The sequence below is a fragment of the Trichosurus vulpecula genome, chromosome 7, assembly GCF_011100635.1.
Source record: "Trichosurus vulpecula isolate mTriVul1 chromosome 7, mTriVul1.pri, whole genome shotgun sequence".
Classification (NCBI taxonomy): Eukaryota; Metazoa; Chordata; class Mammalia; order Diprotodontia; family Phalangeridae; genus Trichosurus; species Trichosurus vulpecula.
Window position 1 is genome coordinate 47,313,542 of NC_050579.1, and position 23,062 is coordinate 47,336,603.

Below are 23,062 nucleotides of genomic sequence, written 5' to 3' on the forward strand. Positions count from 1 at the left end.
TAAAGGATGTAGAAGACTCATATTCTGTCCATTTTGGAGATGACACAAACTGAGGCACAGAGGGTTTGTCAGTGACTTGTCATCTAGGTAAAAGGGGTACTGCAGACTAGGGGACACAAAAAGCAAAACAGGAGAAGAAACCTGAGCCCCCAGGACTGTGTTCTGTCCATCCCTCTAATAGGTTTTTCTTTTTCCATTTCTATACGCATGTATAAAACATGCCACACACACATACACTTTATTACCTAGTTCCCACCAAAGCCTTTCTGGTTATGAAGCAGTGAAATTTTCAGCCCACAGTGCTAGGCTTTGGGGGCCTGAGTGAGTGCAATGAGCTCTCCGTAGAGACAGAACCAGAGCCTATCACAAAACCTAAGGTCTTTCCATTAAGGCAAACATGCATTTCTCTTTTCAAAGGCTCAGTTTTCTCCATTTCTTTACTACCTTCAAAATCAAGTGCTGCCTAATGGTGCTGTCAAAGAGGTTCCTGCCTCTCCTTCTCCTATGGCCACCAGCCCTGCTCCCCCTGAGGAAGTGGAGACTCACAAGCCCAAGCTCTGCCGACTGGTCAAGGGCCAGCAGGGTTATGGCTTCCACTTAAATGCCGTTCGGGACCAGCCTGGTTCCTTCATCAAAGAGGTAAGACTACTTAGCTCAAATACACTAGAGTACTAGGTAGCAGAGAAACCATAATTAAGTTCCCGATCACCACCATGGTCTATTGAATAGCTGTCAATGTGGTTCCAAGCACATGAGTTTTCCTGGGAAAATGGAGATCTAATCCTCATTTCTTAAATAACTTCCTGCCCAATTCTCTCCAAATAAACATATTCAAAATCTAGTCCACTGAATGCCTTTTAGGTGGTTAGTGTGGCCCTTTCTGACCTTGTGAAGGCACACTATGAACTGGGATTGGGACTGACACACTTGTGTCACACTTTTCTGCTCTGCATTTAGGCATGGTTATGTCTTGAAGGGGTTGCCTCCCTGTCCTGCTATGCAATAAGAACCATGTGAGAATCCAAAGTTAGAGGCAGAGATCTATCTCTTTATCTCTGAAGAGACAGGTGTAGGAATCCCATGGTGCCACACCAGAAGTCACATATAGTATAGCATGCAACTGTTTCTTTTACTTTTGGTGTGAGGCACAGCTTTTATGGGTAGAATACTGAAAGCTGAGAAAAATGTGCTAAAGTGAATTAACAGCAGGGCTCTAAATAGACTGTCAACTTCCCACCTTCACTATTCGTCCTAAGTAAGGAGGTAAGCGTAACATATCTTTTTGCACTACAGATATTGAAATCACTTGGAACCTCTGTTCACAGGTACAGAAGGGCAGCCCAGCTGACCTAGCTGGTCTAGAAGATGATGACTACATCATTGAAGTGAATGGGGTCAATGTGATGGATGAATCTTATGAGAGTGTAGTGGACAAAATCCAGAACAGCGGAAAGAGTGTCATTCTGTTGGTCTGTGGAAAGAAGGCCTATGATTACTTTCAGGCTAAGAAAATCCCTATTATTTCCTCCATGGCGGATCCATTGGAGGACTCCCCCGATTCTACTGAGGAGACACCAGCCAAGCCAGAGAGACACTCACCCATGCCGAAAGAACGAGTAAGTGACCTTGACTTTTTAAAATCCATAGGCATTTCGAGTTCATTTCATAGGGATTTTCAGTTAATTAGGTGTGTCCCCAATCTACAGTCACCAAAGAATATAACCCATCAGGAAAACAAATCCTGTTACAGAATCAGAATGTGAGAATAGGAAGGACTGTCAGACCCTTCAGTTCAAATCTCTCATTTTGCAAATGGGAGAAAGACCCAGAGAGGGGCTGTGATTTGTCCAAAGTCATACACAAAGCAGGGACTCAGAGTTCACTGCTTCTTCTTCTATGTCTTTTTTTTTTTCTGGAATCTTAATAGGCAAGTTGTTGAATCATAGAATTTCAGAGCTGGAAAATTACTTAGTCCAACTCTCTAATGTTTAGATGAGGAAACCAGAAACCAGAGAGGTGGAAGGCCTTGCCCCAAGTCACACTGTGGGTCTGTGGCAGAACAAGGCCTAGACGTCTCCTGAATCCTCATCCAACATTCCTTCTAGAAGACCACGCAGACTCCAGACCACTGTTTTAGCAAAATTTCAAGTTCATAACATAAAACTACTCCTTGGTCTTGTGCTCTGGGCCTCTTAAGAAAGCACTTATTTTCTTCAATAGTTTAGCCAAAATGCTCCTATTGGACGTCAACTACACTGTTATTCCACATTTAATGCTCATGCCTTTTGTCTCCTTGGAGAGAGAGGCCTGAAATCAAACAGGACGTCAGATGCAAAGCCAAGATCAGAACTTAGGTGTCCTGCCTCTTTTCACATTGAATCTTCTTATGGATTAACAGACTCCTTGGGATGTTTTTGGAAGGTGATCTCTGGGTTTTTGAGTTGCATCATTTGTAAATAATTTTTTATCCTTTTCTTCTGTGCAGGCTGACAGCACAAGCTCTCATTCTTCCTCCAGCTCTGAAGACACTGCATTGTGAGGATACCAATCCTTGGCTTTGACTAGAATGTCCTGGAATTTGACAGGAATAATCCTCTTATAGAAAAAAGCAGTTACCTGTTGTGAAGAAAGTAACCCTACAGGGAAGGACTCCATGTGAACCTGCACCAGAGAGAAGCCCCTGGTCTTTTCCTTTCATCCATTGTAGGGATGGCTGCCGTAGACAGCCAGTTCACTTATGGTTCACTTAGAAAACGAGAACCCATGAGGCATTTTCATTCCCACACCCTCTCTCTCAAGTGATTTTATGAGACAGAGAGGTGAAGTTAAGCCTCTCAGCACAGGCTTGTGCCTCTTGAGCACCAACAGTGATTCACAATTAGTAGAGGAGACAGTTCATTTGATTTGTGAAATCTGACCAGATCAACCTTTCTTAGAAGTAGTGTGCTATGTATCTGTGAGTGTGATGAAGAATAAACATCAGTCATACTTGTGTGACGTGAGTGTGTGGCGTTTTCCTTTTCAGCTGCTTTGGATGCCAGCTAAACATCTTGAGCCTCTGAGTTTTCACTAGAAAGCTAGGGCATGGCTATGGGAGGAAGCTACAGCCTCATCACCTTTTTGAGCTAGATGGGATACGACAGTCGTGGCAGAACTAGACCTAGACCATGTGTCCCCTCGCTTCCATCAGTGTCCTTTCCCCTTCCCATGGCTTCCTACGGCCTCATCCCATTTTCTCTCCTCCGACCTTTCATTGATCATTCTAAGTGAATACCCCATATTCAAATGATCTTATGGCTAATAAGACTTTAAAGAGGCTGTTTCTCTGGTGGAATTTCTTTCAGCTGACACCCCACCCCCCCCAGGGGATCAACACAGAAGACATACTGATATATCAACATAAAACTGCTTTTTTAGGTCAGGGAAAAGGAACTTCCTAGCCAACAGCAGTTGCCCTTTGTGGTTATAATTAAATGTAGGGGGTCTATGTTCCATTTGTCAATTTGGGGCTTCAACTCAAGTGAGCACAGTTTGTGCTCCCATGGCCTATGGTCTTACCTGGGCAAAATGTTCCCAAGTAGGACGTAAGAAGTAAATTGAAACCAGTGTACCACAAAAACTTTGATTTTAATGACTTCCAGTTTCCCTTTCTTGTTCTTGATGAAATTGGAACTTAAACAAACAAAAAAAATCACCCAAGAATAGTGACAATGCAATCCCTTCTGCCTTGGTTTTCCAGTGTGCTTTTTGCTTTGATTGTGACTCCCTTTGATTTTTCTAATGTGGGCACCATATTGCACACAGAAAATGTTCCCATGGCCTGAAAGTTGGATCTGCTTGTCCTCTCTCCTGCCAGTCCTGATAACACAAATGATCACTGTTTCCTTGTGGGAGGAGATGTAGAAATGCTGGAGGCAGTGTAAGCCACCATAGCATTTTTGTTACCTAAACAACCCACCCCCTGAGTTTCGCTCCTCCCTGACATTCTGATTTTGCCTCTCTGGCTTTCAGCAGTCTGAGACAGGCTCAAGTCTTTTCTGTTCATGGGGTCATGTGTTTCTCAGGAGCTTGCTTGTGCGCCAGGTAGAGGAAGAGGATGCTGGAAAGAGCGCTGACCAGGAAGATCACATCAAACCAGCGGTGGTAGAAGTTGAATTGCAGTTCTCCAAGGACTTCAGTGATGATGGTGCGGTACTCAAGGGGCATGCTCATCCGGATGAGAAGCACCGACGAGACAAAATACATGCCCTGGAGATCAAAAAACAGAAGTCAGGCCAGGAAGCACCTTGAAGGGAGGCTAGACACAGGGGGTGACACAGCAGACAGAGCCTAGAGGGTGCTAATGATGTTGGTGGCTCCCTCCCCACTTACCATGATCTGTGCTAAGAGCAGGACGATAACGTTGGAGGACTTGCTGCTGGAAATGGCATAAAAGAACTGTCCAAGAAGAGGAGAGAGAAATGTGAAATGACCTTGTAGAATCAACAATAGGACCCCTCAAGGTGAATGGGCTCTTTACAGGAGACCCTCACCCTGTCTTTGTCATAGAACAGTAATGGAGCCCAGGACAGTGAGAGGTGTGCAGGAGCCCCGGAGGACTGCCAGAGAGCACGCTCTTAGGGGAGAGTCCAGAGGGTTGGGGCGTAACCTCATTATCATGGAAACCCTTGGGAAGAGGCAGTGATCAGTGGCCAACCTAACCGCAGAGCATCTTGTCCACACGGCTGTCTTCACAGCTGCGGGCCCACGTCAATGACGGCAACAAGGTGGGCCACCAAGCAGATTCAGGGTCTCTGCTCCATCTCTGACCGAGTCAAACACTCAGAGGATGAGATGCCCTTGGCTTCTTCCCAGAGTGAACCTCCTGCCTCAGAGCCTCAGCAGATACGCCATTTTGGGGTAGTCACTGAACCTTAGTTTTTTCATTTGTAAAGTGGCGGTGATACCTGTTGTAACTACCTGACTGGGGAGGGGATAGGAATTGTGAGATCAAACAAAGTAACGCATGCAAACCGCCTTCTAAACCTTTGCGTCACGGCCTCTTGTGTGCGCCCCCTTCTCTCCTCTACCACTGCCTGCACCCTGGGACAGACCCTCCTAACTTCAGGCCTGGACTGCTGGTGGGTCTGCATGCCTCGGGTCTCTGCACTCCAGGTCATCTTCCATGCACCTGTAAGTTTATCTTCCCAGAATACAAGTCATCCTGCCCCTCCTCCACATTCGATAAACTCCAGTAGCTGCCTATTGCCTCCAGGATCAGATGTAAGACCTCGGTTTGGCTTTTAAGCCCTTATAACCCAGTCCCCTCCTACCTTTCCAGTCTTCTTACACCCTATTTCCCTCCATGTGCTCTGTGACCCAGCGACACTAGCTTCCTGGCTATTCCTTGAACAAACCCCTCCATCTCCCAAGTCCAGGCATTTCCCGGCTGCCCCCCATGTCTAGAATTCTCTCCCTCCTCGTCTCCGCCTCTTGCTGTCTCTGATGTCTCAGCTAAAGGCCTGCCTTCTGCAAGAAGCCCTTCCCACTTTTCCTTAACCTCAGTGGCTTTCCTCTGAGATTGATCTCCAATTTACCCTGAATGGGTCATGTCTGTACACAGTGTTGACATGTTGTCTTCCCGATTAGAATGTGAGCTTCTTGAGATCAGGGACTGTTCTTTGCCTTTCTTCGTATCCTCAGGCCTTAGCATAGTGCCTGGCATATAGTAGGTGCTTAATAAATGCTTGCCTCGCCTTGACATGCCGGCTATTGTTACTCAGTCACTTAAAATCTCCTTTGCTGGGTTATCCTATGCCTTCTTATCCTTTCCATTTCCTCACCTGAAAAGCAACTTTCTTCTGAAGGTCTGTGCTCTTCCTCTCTCCCTTTCTCTCTTCGCTTTTTAAATTTATTTTTAATTTTATTATTTTAGTTCACTATTTTTAATCTATTTAAACTGGAGAGTTGAAAATTTGGGCTCTATCAGGACCCCCCACTCTGTCCCCTTGCTGACTCCCTCCTCTCACTCCTGGGAAGCGTGCTGTAGGCCCGGAAGTCTCCTTCACAACTTTCTTCTTCCCCCCCATTCTAATAGCTGCTGAAATGCTCAGCTCCTTCCCACACTGATCAGAGGAAAGCCAACAGTTTCCCCCATGCCCTACAGGAGCAGGGTCTTTGTGGCTAGCTTTCCCACACGGCCACATAAATATTCACTTTTCCTCCCTTGATGCCTCTAAAATGCCCAGGCCTAGCTGGGATGCCATGCAAACTAAAGAACATTTAGGAGCCTCCTGTGGGGAGCCAGTGGAAAGGAAGCTGAGCCTGGTGTCACCATTTGGTACCTAGATGACCCTGGACAAGTTTTCCTCCTCTGTAAAATGAGGAGGTTGTACTAGGTGATCTCTGAGGTTCCTCCCAACTCTAAATCTAGGATCCCATGTGCCTGCCCCCAAGGGGCAATGAGGCATGTGTGTGCGTGCGCGTGTGCATGTGTGAACAGCATGTACACAGATACGTAAATACAAAACAAGGTGTTTTGTGGTTTTGTTTGTTTAGGGAGGCTCTAACACCTGGGGGAAATCCAGAAAGGCATCTTTTAGAAGACAGTACTTGAGCTGAGCTTTGAAAGAAGGAAGGGAATTTCAAGAGGCAGGGGAAGGAGGCAATGGGCTGGTAGCTGGGAAAACCAGAAGAAAAGGGATTGAAAGCTGCATGAGAGAAGAGGTGAGGATGGAGAGGCCACAGTAGAGATAGCCTTCTCCAGGAGCTGGGCTGCGAAAGGGATGAGAGGTATGGGACAAAGCCCGAAGGGTGGAGGAGAGCTGGGTATGTTTGTAGGCAGCAGGGAGGGTGCAAAGAGCTGTTTCTGTTTTCTTTAACATTTCTATTCTAGGAAGAGTTCTTGTTTGTTCAGTGGCTAACACAGTCAAATGTTTTTACAAAACCACAAAAACTCAGAGTCTGAAGACTTCTGAGGCCACCTAGTCCAACCAATACCTGAACAATAAACCCCTCTACAACCTTCCTGAAACTTGATCCTCTCATTTTATTTGAAGACCTACAAAGAAGAAAAACCCACTATATGCCCAAAGGCAACCCCTTCTATTTTTGGATGGTTCTAATTGTTAGGAAACATGTTCCTTTTGTTAGTTCTAAGTGTGCCTGTCTGCGACTTCAACCTAGAGCACCTTTTGAGACCCAGCAGAGTCAGTTACAGATGGAAGCCCTTTGAACACTTAAAGACAATTAGCCTGTTTCCTCTAGGTCTTCCCCACCCCCCTCCTCTGGCTAACCTTTCCTAGTTCCTTCAACTAGTCCTTATATGGCATCATCTTAAGTTTCCTCATTTTCCTGGTTATTCCCCCCTGGATAAACTCCATTTTGTCAATGTCCCTCCTCAAATGTGGTTCCTAGAACTGAAAACACAACTTCAGAGATGGTCAGACCCCACCAGGATTACAAAGTCATTGGTCTTGAGCAGAGACCGGTGTCAGAGGGAGTCTAGTCGGACCCCTTCACTCCTAGGAGAGGAAACCAGGGTCTAGGAGTGAGAGGACCTGTCCAAAGTCACACGGGTAGTCAACATCAGCAGAGATTTGAACCCAGGTCCTAACAAGTCCCGAAGTCCCCTCCCTCCCGGACTCCCCTCCCCATTTCTTCACACCACCGTGCCTCTAATTATTGTCCAGCTTGTAATTGTGAATGTTAACTGTAATTTGTTGATTTTTAAAGTTTAAATACAGGACTTTTATATTTGTCTCCACTGAATTTTATCTTAGTAACTAGATCTGGCCATTATTCTAGCCTGTTGAGACCTTCTAAATCTATTACCTGATATGTTTATCAACCTTCTGGGCTTCATGTCATCTATAAGTTTGTCTAGCATCCAAGTTACTGACAAAAATGTTGAATAGCATGGAGCCAAGGCCAGATCCCCAGGGCACTGCTCCAGAGACCTCTCTCCAAAGTTAACATTGGGCATGAATAACTGAGTAGTCTTTTGCCTGAGTCATTTAACCAGTTATGCACCTAATGGTATTCTCTTCCAGCCCACCTCTCTCCATTTTGTCTACAACGACAGTAAGAGAGGCGAAGTGAAATGTTTTACTGAAATCTAAGAATACAATGTTCACAGTGTTCATTGGATATTATACCTTATTTACTCTATGGAAAAAAGAATAAGGATGGGGGCATGACCTGCTCTTCAAGTCACGTTTGCTCTTTGTGATTACTGATTCTCTTTTAAAACGTTCACAAACTAGAATTTTGCTAGTAATTAGATGAAGCTTAATGGCCTATGCTTTGTAGACTTCTTTATTTCTTCTTTTTTGAAAATTTAGAAAATAATGACACTTTTTAAAGGTCACTGACAGTAGCCCAGCAATCACCTGCTGGTTCTTTCAGTACCCTGGGATGTAGCAGTGGTGACTTTAATGCATTGAAAACAGCTAGATGTTTCCTTCTCATTTCTCTTAGGTTCCAATTCCTGCTAACCATTTTTATTCTGTTTCAGTCATATAAGAAAATGATTGATTTTTTTTTTTACCTCACCTGCATATTCCAAACATAACCCTCCCTTAGACCGTACTTTTTATGGTTAGATGCACAGTACCTTGGTAAGAGTGATAAGTAATCCTCTGATAGATGTGACAATTATTATTCCAACAAGGATAAAGGAAATGTGCTGGGACCAGAATTTCACCTGTCACAAAAATAAGGAAAAGAAATATCAACATTTTGCAGAGTGAGAACATGGTCATGATACTATAATCTATTCATAGGATCATATGATTTAAAGCTGGAAAAGTTCTTAGAGATCATTTAGTTAATCCTTCTCATTTTGCAGATGAGATTATGGCATCTGGATCTGCCTCAGATCTTTTAATCCCAAAGTCAGCCCTCTTGCCATTATCCATGTGGCCTCATTCTACATCGAGAGGCTGGGTGATCTACCTACATGAGATCACAACGGGTATATTTGCGGGGCAAGTGAATAATGATTAAAATAGCTAGAGAAAGATTAAGACCAATGTTTAAATATTATCTTGAAAAGAAATAGAAGAGAAGAAATCTGAACAAACTAACTCAAGCACTGCCCGCAGACTGGAAAGATAAGAAAAACCGACAACTCTCCCATGCAATTAAAGAATCCTAACGAAGGGAAAAGAACTGAAGACTATTTGATTATTTACCCCATTGTAGAAAAAAGTCACTGTGTGTGAAATTGTAAGACCACTTCATACATATCAAAGATTCTAACCTTCTTGCTTAAGATAAAAGAGTTCCATGAGTTTCTTAGGCAAGTTCCAGAAAGTAGCTGAACTGCATGTGAAGTTTCAATATGACATGTAGGCTTTTCTCTTCTTGTACTGACTCGAGTCAGAGGCAGGTTTGGGGGCCGGGTGTGGGGCAGAATCCCTGCACTACACAGTGGAGTTCTGAAAGGTATTTGAACAGGAGCTGCTGCAAGTAAAATCTAAGATCTCTTTATGCAAAGTTACAGAGCGTTTGCTGAAGCCTTCTCAGAGGCAGAATGCATCATATGAGGAAGGGAGTCAAATATCAAAGGCTGCATATCCTCTCTCAGCACTGACAAAGGAACAATACTTTTTTTTTTTTTAAACTCAGACTTGTGAAATTAAGATGAAAGAAACTCACATAAATGAAAAAGACAAGAGTTATCAATACAGCACACATACTGACTGCTTTCAGGAAAGATAATGGGTCTCCCTTTCCAAACAAAGAGATGTTACTGATTCACCATTAGGAGAGCATCATTTACATGCTTCTCCTAGGAATGGGTGCGAATTAGAGGCTGGGCTGCAAAATGACCTCACAGACTACTTGGTTCAACCTGTAACTGAGTAAGAATCTTCTTAAAACATCCCTAACATGTGGAGATCCACCCTTTTTCTAAGACTTACAGTAAATTGAGGAAATGCCCATCACCTGGGGAATGGTTGAACAAGTTGTAGTATACGACTGTGATGGAATACTATTATGCTATAGGAAATGATGAGCAGGATGCTCTCAGAAAAACCTGGGAAGACTTGTATGAACTGATGCAAACTGAAGTGAGCAGAACCAGAACACTGTACATAGTCACATCCATATTGTAAGGATGACCAACTGCAAAAGACTTAGCTACTCTGATCAAGATACTGATCCAAGACAATTCCAAAGTTCCCATCATGAAAAATGCTATCTCTCTCCACAGAGAGAACTGATGAATTCTAAATGCATATTGAAGCATACTTTGTAAACTTTATTTTTCTTGTTTTTATGTGGAACCATCAGTTATAGCGAATGGAGAAATTCTGAATGCTTTGGAAAAGTTCACTTACCTGGGCAATATACTTTCCCTGGATGTACCCACTGATAATGAGGTTGACACACAAATTGCCACAGTTAACTCATTGTTTGGGAGGCTCCAAAGAAAAGCGTGGGAGAGAAGAGGTATTAGACCGACTACCAAAGAGAAGGCCTACACAGAGCCGTTGTGCTGACCTCACTGTTGTATGCCTGTGAAACCTGGACAATATACCAGAGCTATGCCAGGAAACTGAATTGCCTCCATTTGAATTGTCTTAGGAAGATTCTGAAGATCACTTGGCAGGATAAGATGCCAGACACTGAGATCTTTTCTTGAACTAAATTGCCAAGCATTCAAACTCTACTGCAGAGAGCACAACTCCAATGGGCTGGCCACGTTCAAATGCCAAACATTTGAACTTGCCAAAACCAGCTTGCCAAAAAGACTTTTATGGAGAACTCACACAGAGTAAGAGCTCACGTGGTGGTCAGAAAAAGTGATACAAGTACACTCTCAAGGTCTCTCTTAAGAACTCTGGAATTGATTGTGTGACATGGGAGACACTGGCACAGGACCGCCCATCATGGTGTGCCCTCATCAGAAAAGCTGCTGTGTTCTATGAGCGAAACAGAATTGAAGTAGCTCAAAAGAAAATTCGAGATGAGCAAACTTAGAGAATCCACCCCAAATGTGTACATGGACTATTTGTGCCTGACCTGTGGTAGAGCCTTCTGAGCTCATATTGGTCTGATCAGCCACAGTTGGACACACTGTAACTTGACTCTACCATAGTGATCATGTCATTTTGGTCCTCTTCCAGATAGGACAGCACGCGTGTGTGCATGTGCATGCGTGTGTGCATGTGCGTGTGTGTTTGTGTATGTATGAATGCATATATATAATTGATATTATATCATTACATAATAGTTCCTTTAAGCATCATGTAGCTTCCTTGCTTCTTTTTGCCATATCTATTTTTACTGTTGCTTTGTCTAATGATTGCTAACTGTGCTTTTCTGTATATGACTTATTATGTTTTAAGTGTGTTTCTTACAAACAACACAGTTGGATTATGCTTTATAAACTATTCTGCTAGTTTCCTCCATTTTGTAGGCTAGTTCACCGCATTCACATTCATGGTTAGGATTGCCAGTTGTGCTTTTTCTTTCATCATATCTTATAATATTCCTTTTCTTTATTCCTCATCTGCCTCCTTTTATGAGGAAAAGAAGTGGTAATAGAAAGCAACTGAGTGTAACACTAGCTATTTATAATTGGAATGGTCTAGTCCTAATCCTTTACTCTTCCTCTTCACTCAATCCAGATGAAAATTGCTGGATCTTATCCTTTCTTTCTCTCCTTTGATTTTCCCTTTATAATATCTTTTTTGTAGTTTAGCTTCTGTCTCTGCTCTCTCTAATTTAACCCTTCTTAAACTCCCCTCTTCCTATCTTGTCTACTACTTTTTATTTTAATGTATTTCTAGATTACACTTCCATATGTTTGAGGTGCTTACAGAACATTTAGGCAGATGTCTTGTTGCCTCCTCTACAATTTGGACATCTCTGGGCAGAAGTCTGCATGGAACCAGACCCTGCCTTCTTCCACAGCCCTTTCATAGTGGGACTGGAGATGGACAGTGTTGGCTCCCAGTCTTGCCCACTATCCCAGTCTGTGGCTTCTCCAATGGGTCTTGTTGGCCTTTTTAGTATTAAAGACTACACAGTAAATAGAGAAAAAAATAACCTAGAAAATTAAAGTTATCTTCCCTTGAAAGTTTTAGAATGTTCTATTCTCTCCTGAGGAGAGGAAAAAAACAAACATGTAACATGTTAGATTTATATGAAATCAAAATCCAGTTTCCACTAAACCCCTCTTCCCTGTATGAGCCACACCCAGGCTAGCATCCCTGTGCAGTCACTGACTGGAAGTCCAAGGTCCCAGGACTCAGGCCCACTAGTTTTAGTCTGGTCTCCTAGGACTACTACAAATCTCTGGTCATCATACTGCCCCACGTCCCTATGCAGTCATTTACCCAGACATCTGTGGCTTTGGTCTTTGGCTCCAGGCCTCAGCTACTAGGGCGGCCCCACCAGAGATGACACTGGCTTTAAACTGATCTCCAGGGGTGTCCCTGGACCCCCTAAGTGCCACTCGGCCTGGTTTTCCTGTATCTTCTGCCAGCAAGCCTGATCCCTATTTTAAGGTCTAGCTTCTCATGCCATGTTGTATGGGATAGAAGGGCTCAGCAACATTTTTGTTTTGAAATTTGATTTGAGGTTCTTCCTCACTGTTAATAAGTGTTTTTCTGGGGAGCTGGGGTTGTCTGGAGCCTTTTAAATTGCCATCTTCAGTGGAAGTCCACCTCTTTGAAGGAAGCTAAGAATTCTAAGAGACAAAGGTGGGCAGAGAGGGAGGGCATTCCAGGCATGAAACCAGGAGAAAGAAGGCCAAATCCTGGGGTAAGTTGTGCCTGATATGCAGAATGTGGTGCCCTAGGTGGAACAGCATGAAAAAGTCTGGAATACTCTGGAAGTAAGAAGTGTGAAGTAAGTCCAGAAGGGTAGGTTAGACCCTGAACAATTCTCATTTGTATTAAACAAAACAAGGAAAAGAAGAATAAATTAGGATATTCAAACAACTCTTACATCAAACTGGATTCCCAAATAATTCACTGTGATCTCAATGCCTCTTGTGACAGGATCAGTCTTCCCAACTCGATCAAACACAATGTTGATTGTTGCCTGCAAAAAACACATATTTCACTTGCTATTTTGACCAAGAGTTTTACAATCATAAACTAACCCTCATAGCATTACCTGACAGGATGGTTCCTGCATAGGCCCAAAGATGGCAATTCTATACAAGATTCAAATTATATGTGGAAAACACTTATTTCTTTAACTCATCTGTAATTAAATAAATGTTTCCATATAAACCATCTCTGTTCTGAAGTCAACTCTATCTGTTAAGAGGAGTTCTGCACAGAATCAAAGGTAATAAGAAGATGCTTTTGGGTCATTCAAGCTCATGAATAATACCTGGAGTGGTATTGCTAATACCAATTAATAACATTATTCCAAACCCATTTAAAACATATAGAGTATGCTGCCAATGCACCTTTCATCCATACTGCTTGGAATACAACAGATGATCAATAAATATTGAGTTTGTTGATTTGCTACTTAAAAGAGATATTTCTTTTTAATTGTAGTACCCAGTACATCAGATTTTACCCATATAAAGCACTATTCTTTTAAAGTTTTGTAGTCCATTCGTTTTCAAAGAAAAAAGTGCAATATCTCTTTGCATTTGTTGCAAGCCAAAGAAATCGTACTCTGGAAGAAGATTCTAGTTGGACAGTCAATTCCCTTCCTCTCAAACACCCACAACATGCAAGGCACTGGGGAACGTGTTGGGAATACAAAGACAAAAAGGAAAAGACATTACACTCCAGGATACAATATGCGGACAGCTGAGTAAATACAAAATGATTTGAAGTGGGAGAGAGCATTGAAATCTAGGGAGCTCAGGAAAAATTTCCCATAGGAAGTGGCACCTACTTTGAGCCTTGAAGAAGTCTAAAGATTCTAGGAACAAGAGCCCAGAGGTGTGTGATGAACTGCTTAGCTGTACAACCAGCTATAGACAAGTTTTGCCGAAACAGTGTGTGAAGGAGTATTGTGAAATAATTCTGGGAAAGTAGGATAGAGTTAAATTAAAAGTTTCAAAGACCAATCTGAGGAGTCTGTATTTTATCCTAGAAGCAACAGGGAAGGAATGAAGCAATATGATCAGACCTGTGCTTTAGGAAGATTTTTTTTTTTGGTAACTATATGAAGGAAAGGAGAGAGATCAGAAATGAAAACATCAATCAGAAGACTATTACAATACTCCAGGTGAGGTAAAGCGTGATGAGAACCTCAACTACGGTGAATTCACTGCGTGAATGGAGAGGAGGGGACAGATGTGATGGATATTGTAAAGGTCAAGGAGTCCCAAGCTTGCTACCGACTGGATGGGAAGGAGGGTGATAAGTCAAGGATAATTCTGGCAGGGCAGTGACAGCCTTAACAGAAGTTGGGAAGTTTGGGGAAGGAAAGGGGGAAGCAGCAGAGTTCTGTTTTGAATATATTAAGTTTGAGGTGCTCACAGGACATTTAGGCAGATGTCTATTAGGTGGTTGGTAATGTAGGACAAATGCTCAGAAACCACACTGACTTGAGTCATCTACATAGAGACGATTGCTGAACTGATAAGCTCACTGAAGAGAGGGTAGAAACAGAGAAAGGATGGCTCAGGAACCATGGGGAGCACTCATGATTTGGGTTAGTACTCATGGATGATGACCAAACCAAGGCACCCTAGGGACTATGTTCATATACAGTGCAAAATGAAATAGAAATTTGGTAACAACTAGTATAGTCTAAATTAATCATATCACTGCCAGATCATCTCTTAGTCTAGATACACTCCAACTAGGAAAATAAAATCATGCAACAAAATTGGCTTTTACTGTATTTACTTAGAAAATCACTGGAGACCACAGATAAGAACAGAAAGAAGAAAGGCAGCCAGTACTTAGAAAACATATATATTAGAATTGGTACTACAGGACATGATACACAACAGCTACAAAGAAATTATATCGGTAAATATAAGAGGTAAGCTAATCTAAAGCTTTTTAGTCTTAACTACTTTGACATTAATTTTAAAGATGAAGATGATTAAACAAAAAGCACACAGGTGATCTGTCTTCCAAATGGCCACCAGAAGTTGACTATGTTGCCTTTTAAACTCAATCATTATACTGGATGGAAAGCCACTTGAAATCATTAATAACAAACAGTTCTATTCATTTTACATGCTTTATATTTCAGTGCTTTATTATTATGAAGATAGACAAAAATGCAAATGATGGAAATTAGAAAAAGTTTCAAAAGTTGGGACAATGTTTTATAAGCAAGTTAAGTTAAAGTTATTAAGTCAACCCTCCCCTCTCATTATCTTTACAAGAACTCCAACACAACAAATAGCACACTTACCATGAAAATTTTCCAAACACAGTAAATAGAGAAAAAATAACCTAGAAAATTAAAGTATCTTCCCTTGAAAGTTTTAGAATATTCTATTCTCTCCTGAGGGGAGAAAAAAACAAACACGTAACATGTTAGATTTATGTGAAATCAAAATGCAGCCTCCACTAAACCCTCTTCCCTCTGTAAGCCACACCCAGGCTAGACAACTGAGACCAAAAATTACACGGACTCAAGTTCTAGAGCATAAGAATAATTCTTGAACTTGTACACAAAGGATTGTTTTCCTAACAAAAAAACAAGATGACTCTCACCCTCCACTTACTGAGCTTTGCTTATTTAGATCACACAGCTCCCAGCCTAATAGTGGTGGTCAAGGGAATTTAAAGATCTATTTAGTCTGACTGCCTCATTTTACTAGAATGGAAACTGAAGTTTAGGGAGGTGAATTCTCTTGACTCTAGTCATCATAGAGAAAGTTGCAAAGCTTGGATCCAAACCCAGCCTCTCTGACTCCAAATCTAATACTCTTTCTATTACACTGGCTGACTTCCCCCTCTCCCCTCAAGTTTAGGAATACGGAGCAGGACACGCTTAGTATGGATAGATCAGTTTAAATGGAGATATGGCTAGCTGCTTCCTTCAGTCAGATGGCTTTGTGACCTATCTTGGCTCTTCAGAATACAGCTGGACAAAGTGGAAGAAGCGTGTCATAGGACCAGCAGGACAAATTCGGCAGAGGGCAGAAGAGGACAAAAGGGGCCACCAGTGGGGACAGTGTGGTAACTGTGATGCTCTAGGCTGAGCAATGCTACTGCAGCATGAGGGCATAGAGAGCTGTCTTATACGAGTGGAAACGGCCACTCCATGGCTTGAGTTAGCTCCCCACTCCCCAAAGTCACAATTTTCATGTTAAATTGTCTAAGGAGCTATCCCTTATGTTGCTTGGTTATATGGGCCCAAGGGATGGCTTAGTCTTTCTTCCCCCCATAGCTGGAGACAGTCTAGCAATCTTCCACTCTGTACCTTTGTAGCATATAGATCAACTGTTTCCAGAAAGAGCTGTCTACTTAGCTCTTCCAAAGCATCCACTTCCTGTTGAATGAGAGTAAGATCTGGAGCAGTATGGAGTCAAGGTTTATATTCTATTCAGGTTCCGACAGACGGCTAAGCCTTACTTCTAGTCCATCCCTTTCCTAGGTCCCCAGAATAGTTCAGCTTTCAGGGCTCTGTGGCTCTTCTCACAGATGCCTAGCACTAAACCTCCAAACGGAGTATGGCTTCCTCAAAGCGTAGGTAAAAGTTGTGCTCCAGACCACAGTAGTTTTACCAGCTCCCAAATAAGGCTTGAAATGCTTCTCATAAACACTCATCGCTCAGCTTCTCCCTCATCCTCAGGCGCTCACCAGCCTGATGACCAAAGTGTGGTCCATGTTTATTAAATCTGGCTAGATCATGAAGCTTTACCTGAGCGTTCTTTGGTGGCGATATCCTTACTGCACTGAAACCGTCTAAACCATTACTGTTCCGGCCACTCCAGGTCTTGGGAAATGACATGTTTAAGGAGGGAAGTCTGACTCCTTCCAAAACATACCTATCTCTAATCTCACTCAATCTTCCCCACCTTGCTGTGTTTTGTCCCACTGCTGTTTTGACTTTGCAAATGACCCACTGAACCACCTTCTCCTATCCCTCTCAATAAGTCTGCAGGAGGACCAATATACTGCACTATGGCTGTCATGGCCATGTTCTAGTTCACCACCCAAGTACTAGCAAAAAGGTTGCTGCATGGCTCAAATAAGCCCTCTTATGGACATGCTTTGACTCCATGCAGAACTGTGCAAATGAAAGGTAGATATAGAAAGAGGCTTAGGGATCAGATCTGGGATTTCACTGGTATTGGGACCTCCTGGATGAGGAAATTCCCTCTACCAATACAGATTGATACCTTCCCTGCAGCTTACAGTCTCAAAGATGTGCCTGGAGCAATGGCTGCAGGGTGACTTGCCCAGTCAGTCAATGTTGGGGGTAGGAATTGACCCTGGCCTTCCTGAATTTAAGGCCAGCTTTCTACCCACTATGCCCATGTACCTCAAGAGAGAAATATCATTGTTAAAATCAATAATCACTGGAAGAAAAGGATGATGGAAGAGCTTAGGTCACATTGTGGAATGGCAAAGATCATAAAAACGTCCTTCTCTATACTGCACTTTGTCCAGTTTGGACACAGGCTGACTTGCACACAGACCTCAGAAGTAGCTGCCTCTATTCCTCTCTTCATGTCTGCTCTTCACCCGGGGCTGAGGATGAGGCTCACACAGAGACAAAGGATACTCTCACTTCCTGGGGCTGACGTGGTAACACTCTTAATCATTCCCCAGAAGCCTGATGGTTTGTTGTTCACCTCTCCTTTTTGGAACAGGTTTCTCCGGGCCATGGCTATCCTGGAAAGAAAGAGAATTCAGAGCCCTGGAAAAGAAACAAAGACAAGCCATATTACCCAAACCCAGGATCCTACACAGAAGACTACATAGTTTCTTTTTTTGCCCCCTCCAAATCAAAAGTAGCTTTGAGTCAGTTCAGGAAGAGATACAGCTAGATTCAAACTTCCTGCTAATGGCTCAGTAGCATATAGTTAGACAAACAAAATCACATTGACCATGGAAACTGACACTGTACCTATAGGTTTAAAAGAAATTAGAATAAGCCCCTCAAAACTGGGAAGGTGGGACCATGGAAATGGATATGTGGCATCTCCCTTCTACTATCTTTTGGGAAGATTTACGTTGGAATTTGTGTCTATAAAGGAAATTCTGATTACTTTGGTTTAAGAAACAAGGGGCAGGAATAGTGAGACATAGCATTGGAGAATGTCTCAGGGATCAACTCAAATGTTGTAACTCCAATACAATTTCTGTAGGCCAAATGGTTCTTGAAAACTATTAGCAAGATCGGCACAATAAGGAATTCCAGAAAGTGCCAGCCATGTTAACTCATGTACCTACCCTTCCCAAATCATTCTATTAATTCAGTAACAGCCTCAGGTCAGCAGTTGGATAGTATGTGAATGAAAGAGGATTTTGATCAATTGGCCACAGTCCCAAGGTTTGGATTTTTCTGCCTCATTCTCTTTTACTGTAGGCTTCAGCACCTTAGGAAAGTGAAATTACTCAGGAAGAGACAAATGACTTAAGCAGACTCCATGTCTTGGTGATGTAGCAATCTGCCTTTCTGCTTTTAGATGTGGGTAGTCTTATTAAACAGGAACATGATGGTGACTGTGGAGGAGGAAGGGGTCCTTATCCTATTTACACGGAGCCTCTTGTCACTTATGGTGCTGGAAAAAGAGGATAGGAGATAAAAAGGGAAGAGGTAGAGAAACGCATGTCTATTTTCCTCCATCTCAATGACTGCAAAGTGCTCACACCACTGCCTGGCTTCCAAATGGGGGTGGATATGTCTATGAAGGCTGCTAATAGGTTCAAGCAGAAGCTTGCTGAATGTGCTGTTCACACTGGGGATAAGCTGTATAATCCCATCCTAACTGTTCCTTTTCCTTTTGGTCTGCAATTTTCTACTGATTTACAAACCTATTCTGCTATGTCTGAGGTGGATAAAGCTGAGGGAAAAAAACCATAACTGTTAGGAGAGTTACATCCAATCCCATGGGATGGGGTAAGGGGAAAAAAAAGACCCAAATAAAAGACGCCAGCAATGTGAAGTTTTAAAGAAGTTAGGAATGTTTGTTCTTAGCACTGCAGATCCTACTCTGGCTGGGACAACATTAGTTGCCCACCTCAAGCAGGGAGTTCTCGGCTATGACTAGAACACAAAAGTCGTAATCTGGGGAAAAGAACACACCTCGAAGAACACACAGAACAAGTTTTGCATTTAGCAGATTTGGCCAGAAAATTCTGTAAGGATGATGGATAACCTTAGTTGGCAAAAATCTTTAGTTTGGCCCAAAATTTCACTAATGCCTGTCTTCCCTGATCCCTACACAGCTTTAAAAAAGAGAGACCAGAATGCCCAGGGAACAACCTGTAGTGACTTAATGACTATGGTAAAGAAATCCAAAAAGACAAGGCGTGGCCATTGGTGATGGTAACTCATGCCCGACTCATGCACAAAGGGTTCTATTTCCTCCTCTGAAATATGTGGGGCAAAAAGAAGAGTCTTCAGGGTAATACAAATTCTTAACCTTTAAAGTATATTGCTTTATACACAGTCTATACAATGTTGAAGAAATACATTTCTGGGAAGACATTTGCACTGCCTGAATTTGCTCATCATATTAATCTAGGTTTTTATATCAATAACTATGTAGAAAATAATATCTGAGGAAAGAACACCAATCTAGGGCAGTTTCACTCAGCATTTTCTGATTACCACGTAACTGTAATTTCAATTTTGGATTAATGAAAGAGGAGTTTTGAGGTTTATACGCATTTGCTTTGACTGTGGAAATTACATTCGAGCCCATCTCACAATACAGCAGAACAAAGGATTTACTTGCTATAGCAACAGAATAAGTAACACAAATAACACATCACATCAGACTCTCGGATGGAGATCATCTGATGAGACCCCAACAGAAAGACTTTGATCACGGACCCTGCATGAATAGCATTGTTTTTAGTAAAACAAGGCCTCCTGACTCCTCCTCCAAGCCCCATCTTCTAAACAGTGTTCCAGCTGAGAAGACATCCTGTGCCTTTTCCATGTTCTTCTTCCTGCTCCTCCCAATGGCTAATGCGTGTGTTACATGCTAGTCTGGTAAACCCGTTTCTCCTCCTGATGCCCTCTGCTGGTAAAGCTGAGGGCGCTTTTCATTTCCTACTCCCCTCTGAATGGCTACTTTGCAAAGTGGTTTTCCAAGCTCTAACAAACAATCAAACTATTTGGTCAATTCTAAAAGAATGGTACAGACTTGCCTCTATAAAAAGCAAGTCTTAAAAGGCTGTGTTAAAAAGATTAAGGTTGATCCCTGTAATGATGGGGCTGAAATATTTTACAAAGAAAAGAGCCTACCTCAAAGTCCTGGTCAGCTACAAATGTAGGTTATGGAGAGAACTACGCTGGAGTCTAGATGGCTCAGCCCAAACCCATCATCACTGCTGGTGATGAAATGCCAAAAACTTACAAACACATCCTATTGCTCTGAGTCAAAAGTAAGCACCTACTCAATGGTTATTGATGGGACTGTCTTCCATGCCCAGAATGTACAGCTTCTTCTCTTTCCTCAGAATTTCTCACTTCTTCAAAGATCACATGAGACCTTTCTGAATCCCAGCTTCTAGTGCCTTCTTAGCATAAAATTATCTTGTATGTACTTTGTATATAGTTATATGTATACATGTCATTTCCTCTGAGATAAAGTAAGTTCTTAAAAAGCAGGGATTGTTTCATTTTTTGTCTGTATCCCAGCAGCTAGCATACAGTAGGTGTGTAATAAAAGCTGGTTGATTAGGTCATATAACTTACTAAGTGTCAGACACTGGCTCTGAACTCAGGTCTTCACATTTCCAAAACCAACACTCCATCCAACACACTATGGAGCCTCTTTCATTGACATTTAAAAATCTAGAATTTTGCTGGAGTCAGCTCAAAGCAGTTGTTTAGGTCTGTGCTAGAGCTAACCCAAAGGAGTTTGTAAGAGCTGATTGTTAAATTTTGAGTGTGAGCATTAATGCTTCAGAAATCAGCAAATGCTATGAATCAGGGCTAGATTTATTGCTTTGTTGGTTGTACTTAAGAAATTGATGGAAAATGTTAATAATGCAAATTAAACTTTTTTCTTCCTGGAGAATTGGCTGTTAAAGACCAGTACATCTCTATTTATATATGAACGTTAATGGCTTTAGTGAAGGCAGAACATTTTAGATTTTAAGAAACATATTACAGTACATAGAAAACAGGATAAAATTATTTTAATTTGCACATTTCCTAAGTAAACCTCCCAGTTAAATCTTGGTGACATTAGCCATGGTATTGCCACATTTCAAGTTGTTATTTGGTTGGTATGAGATTCTCCACTAATACAACTCCCCAAAGCAGTTCTTAACCTTTTTTGTGTCATAGATCCCTTTGACAGTCTAGGAAGCTTACTCTCAGAAAAACGATTTTAAATGCATAAAATAAAATATATGGGATTACAAAGGAAGCCACTTATATTGCAATACAGCTATCAAAATAAACTAGGCTGGTTCTTCTAAAAGAGACATATGGTCTATGACAGGACCCTTCCAGTTTGCTAAGATCTTCTAGAATTTCTGGTCCTCTGGTATAGATGTTTAAGAACTCAGGGTCACCTCCTCACCAAAATGAAGTACTATAAATAGGAATTCAGTGGACAGTGAGGTTTGCCCACCATAAAATATTCTGAATGTATATAAACTTCTGTGAAATACTTTGACTTAAATGTATATTTTCAAAGAACTTTGATATTAATAATCACAATAATGACCATTAGAATGTTTGAAGGATTTATTAAGACACCTGGAGAAAAGAAAATAGAAAAGATTCACCTCTAGCATGGAAAAACATACCCTCCCACACTTCTAATCATCCAATGCAGGATGACAATGAATGGAAATTGTTAATTCTTCTAAAGCAAAATTTTCAATCCAGTAGGTGACTGTATTTTTCAAAATATTTTCATGCCAGCTTAGATACAAAATACCTTAGATATAAGATGCCACTCAGAAATGGGCAAGATAGAAGTTCCTTGCTGATAGCAGTTTTTACAGTTCAAACTGTCTTGCTAGGAAACCTCAAAGGAATGAAAATCATTGCGAATGTTTCAGAATCTGACCTTTTCTTTTTGCTGATGATCATGTCCATAGTTTGAAGCAGTCGGCGTTCCAGGGCTAGAATATCTGTGTCTGTCACATTCCTGTAATAAAATACACATACATACTGTTAGCACTGTATTAGGCTCATAAGAAAGGTGCCGTCATCACTGTCTGGTGTAATTAAAGTCATCCATCATCACCCAGTACAGTGAATTAATTCAAGCCCATGCCTTTCCCTCAAGAACCTTAAAGCAGCCACACTAAATTAGAATAATTACGCTTTCATTTCATTTCTAATAATTGCGCTGATTAAAGAACAGCAGAGAGCTCTTAGCGCCTCATCTCTTGTACATTCTTCCCTAGGTCTTGTCCAATGACAGGCAGGACATATGCCAAGGTACCTCCTTAGCACTGTCTCTTATTATACGGAGCACAGAGAGCCCTCGTGTGTGGGTGGAAGTTGGGATTAGATCATGTTGTTTCTACCTGCTAAGCTTCGATACCCAATATCTACTTCCTCTGCTTCTACTTTCCCACCATCTAGTACTGAAGTCAGCTGATCCCACGAAATGGGTTCACTATAAATGGATGCCTTCTAACTAAACTGGACCCTCCCTTTGCATGATATTCTTCATTCATTTCACTGATGTTTATGACATTCACGATTGGGCTCTTACAAAGTTCCATTCTGTTCAAACCTCTCATTCCAGTGCCACCTTCTCTCTCTGAAGATGATCTTGCCACCTGACTAGAAAGATGGAAGCTAATCATGGTTTGTTTTTTCTACTCTGTTCCTCGCCTCTAACATTCTCTTCATCTCATCCCATTTTTCTTCCTTCTGGTCTCATAGGATGGCTCAGCCCTTCTTGCCTATGCTAAGACCTGCACCCATGTCTTTAATCTCTCAAACATCTCTCTCATTCACTTTTTTTTATTTA

General features: G+C 41.9%; 2 protein-coding genes across 3 annotated transcripts in view; one reads left to right on the forward strand and one right to left on the reverse strand.

Annotated features, from left to right (window-relative positions):
• PDZK1 (PDZ domain containing 1) overlaps positions 1 to 2,997 on the forward strand; it is a 39,406-nt gene extending 36,409 nt beyond the window's left edge. The window contains exons 7-9 of the mRNA XM_036768034.1: positions 418 to 639; positions 1,326 to 1,616; positions 2,486 to 2,997. Coding sequence (XP_036623929.1) covers positions 418 to 639; positions 1,326 to 1,616; positions 2,486 to 2,539 — 567 coding nt within the window. The 3' untranslated portion in view covers positions 2,540 to 2,997. The remainder of the gene's footprint in view (positions 1 to 417; positions 640 to 1,325; positions 1,617 to 2,485) is intronic.
• A 611-nt stretch (positions 2,998 to 3,608) lies between these two features.
• GPR89A (G protein-coupled receptor 89A) overlaps positions 3,609 to 23,062 on the reverse strand; it is a 42,151-nt gene continuing 22,697 nt past the window's right edge. For both annotated transcript variants that reach the window (XM_036768813.1, XM_036768812.1), the window contains 8 exons: positions 22,145 to 22,225; positions 17,665 to 17,774; positions 16,357 to 16,445; positions 15,340 to 15,432; positions 12,943 to 13,038; positions 8,594 to 8,683; positions 4,372 to 4,437; positions 3,609 to 4,248 (listed from right to left, as the gene is read on the reverse strand). In XM_036768813.1, coding sequence (XP_036624708.1) covers positions 4,042 to 4,248; positions 4,372 to 4,437; positions 8,594 to 8,683; positions 12,943 to 13,038; positions 15,340 to 15,432; positions 16,357 to 16,445; positions 17,665 to 17,774; positions 22,145 to 22,225 — 832 coding nt within the window. In that variant the 3' untranslated portion in view covers positions 3,609 to 4,041. The remainder of the gene's footprint in view (positions 4,249 to 4,371; positions 4,438 to 8,593; positions 8,684 to 12,942; positions 13,039 to 15,339; positions 15,433 to 16,356; positions 16,446 to 17,664; positions 17,775 to 22,144; positions 22,226 to 23,062) is intronic.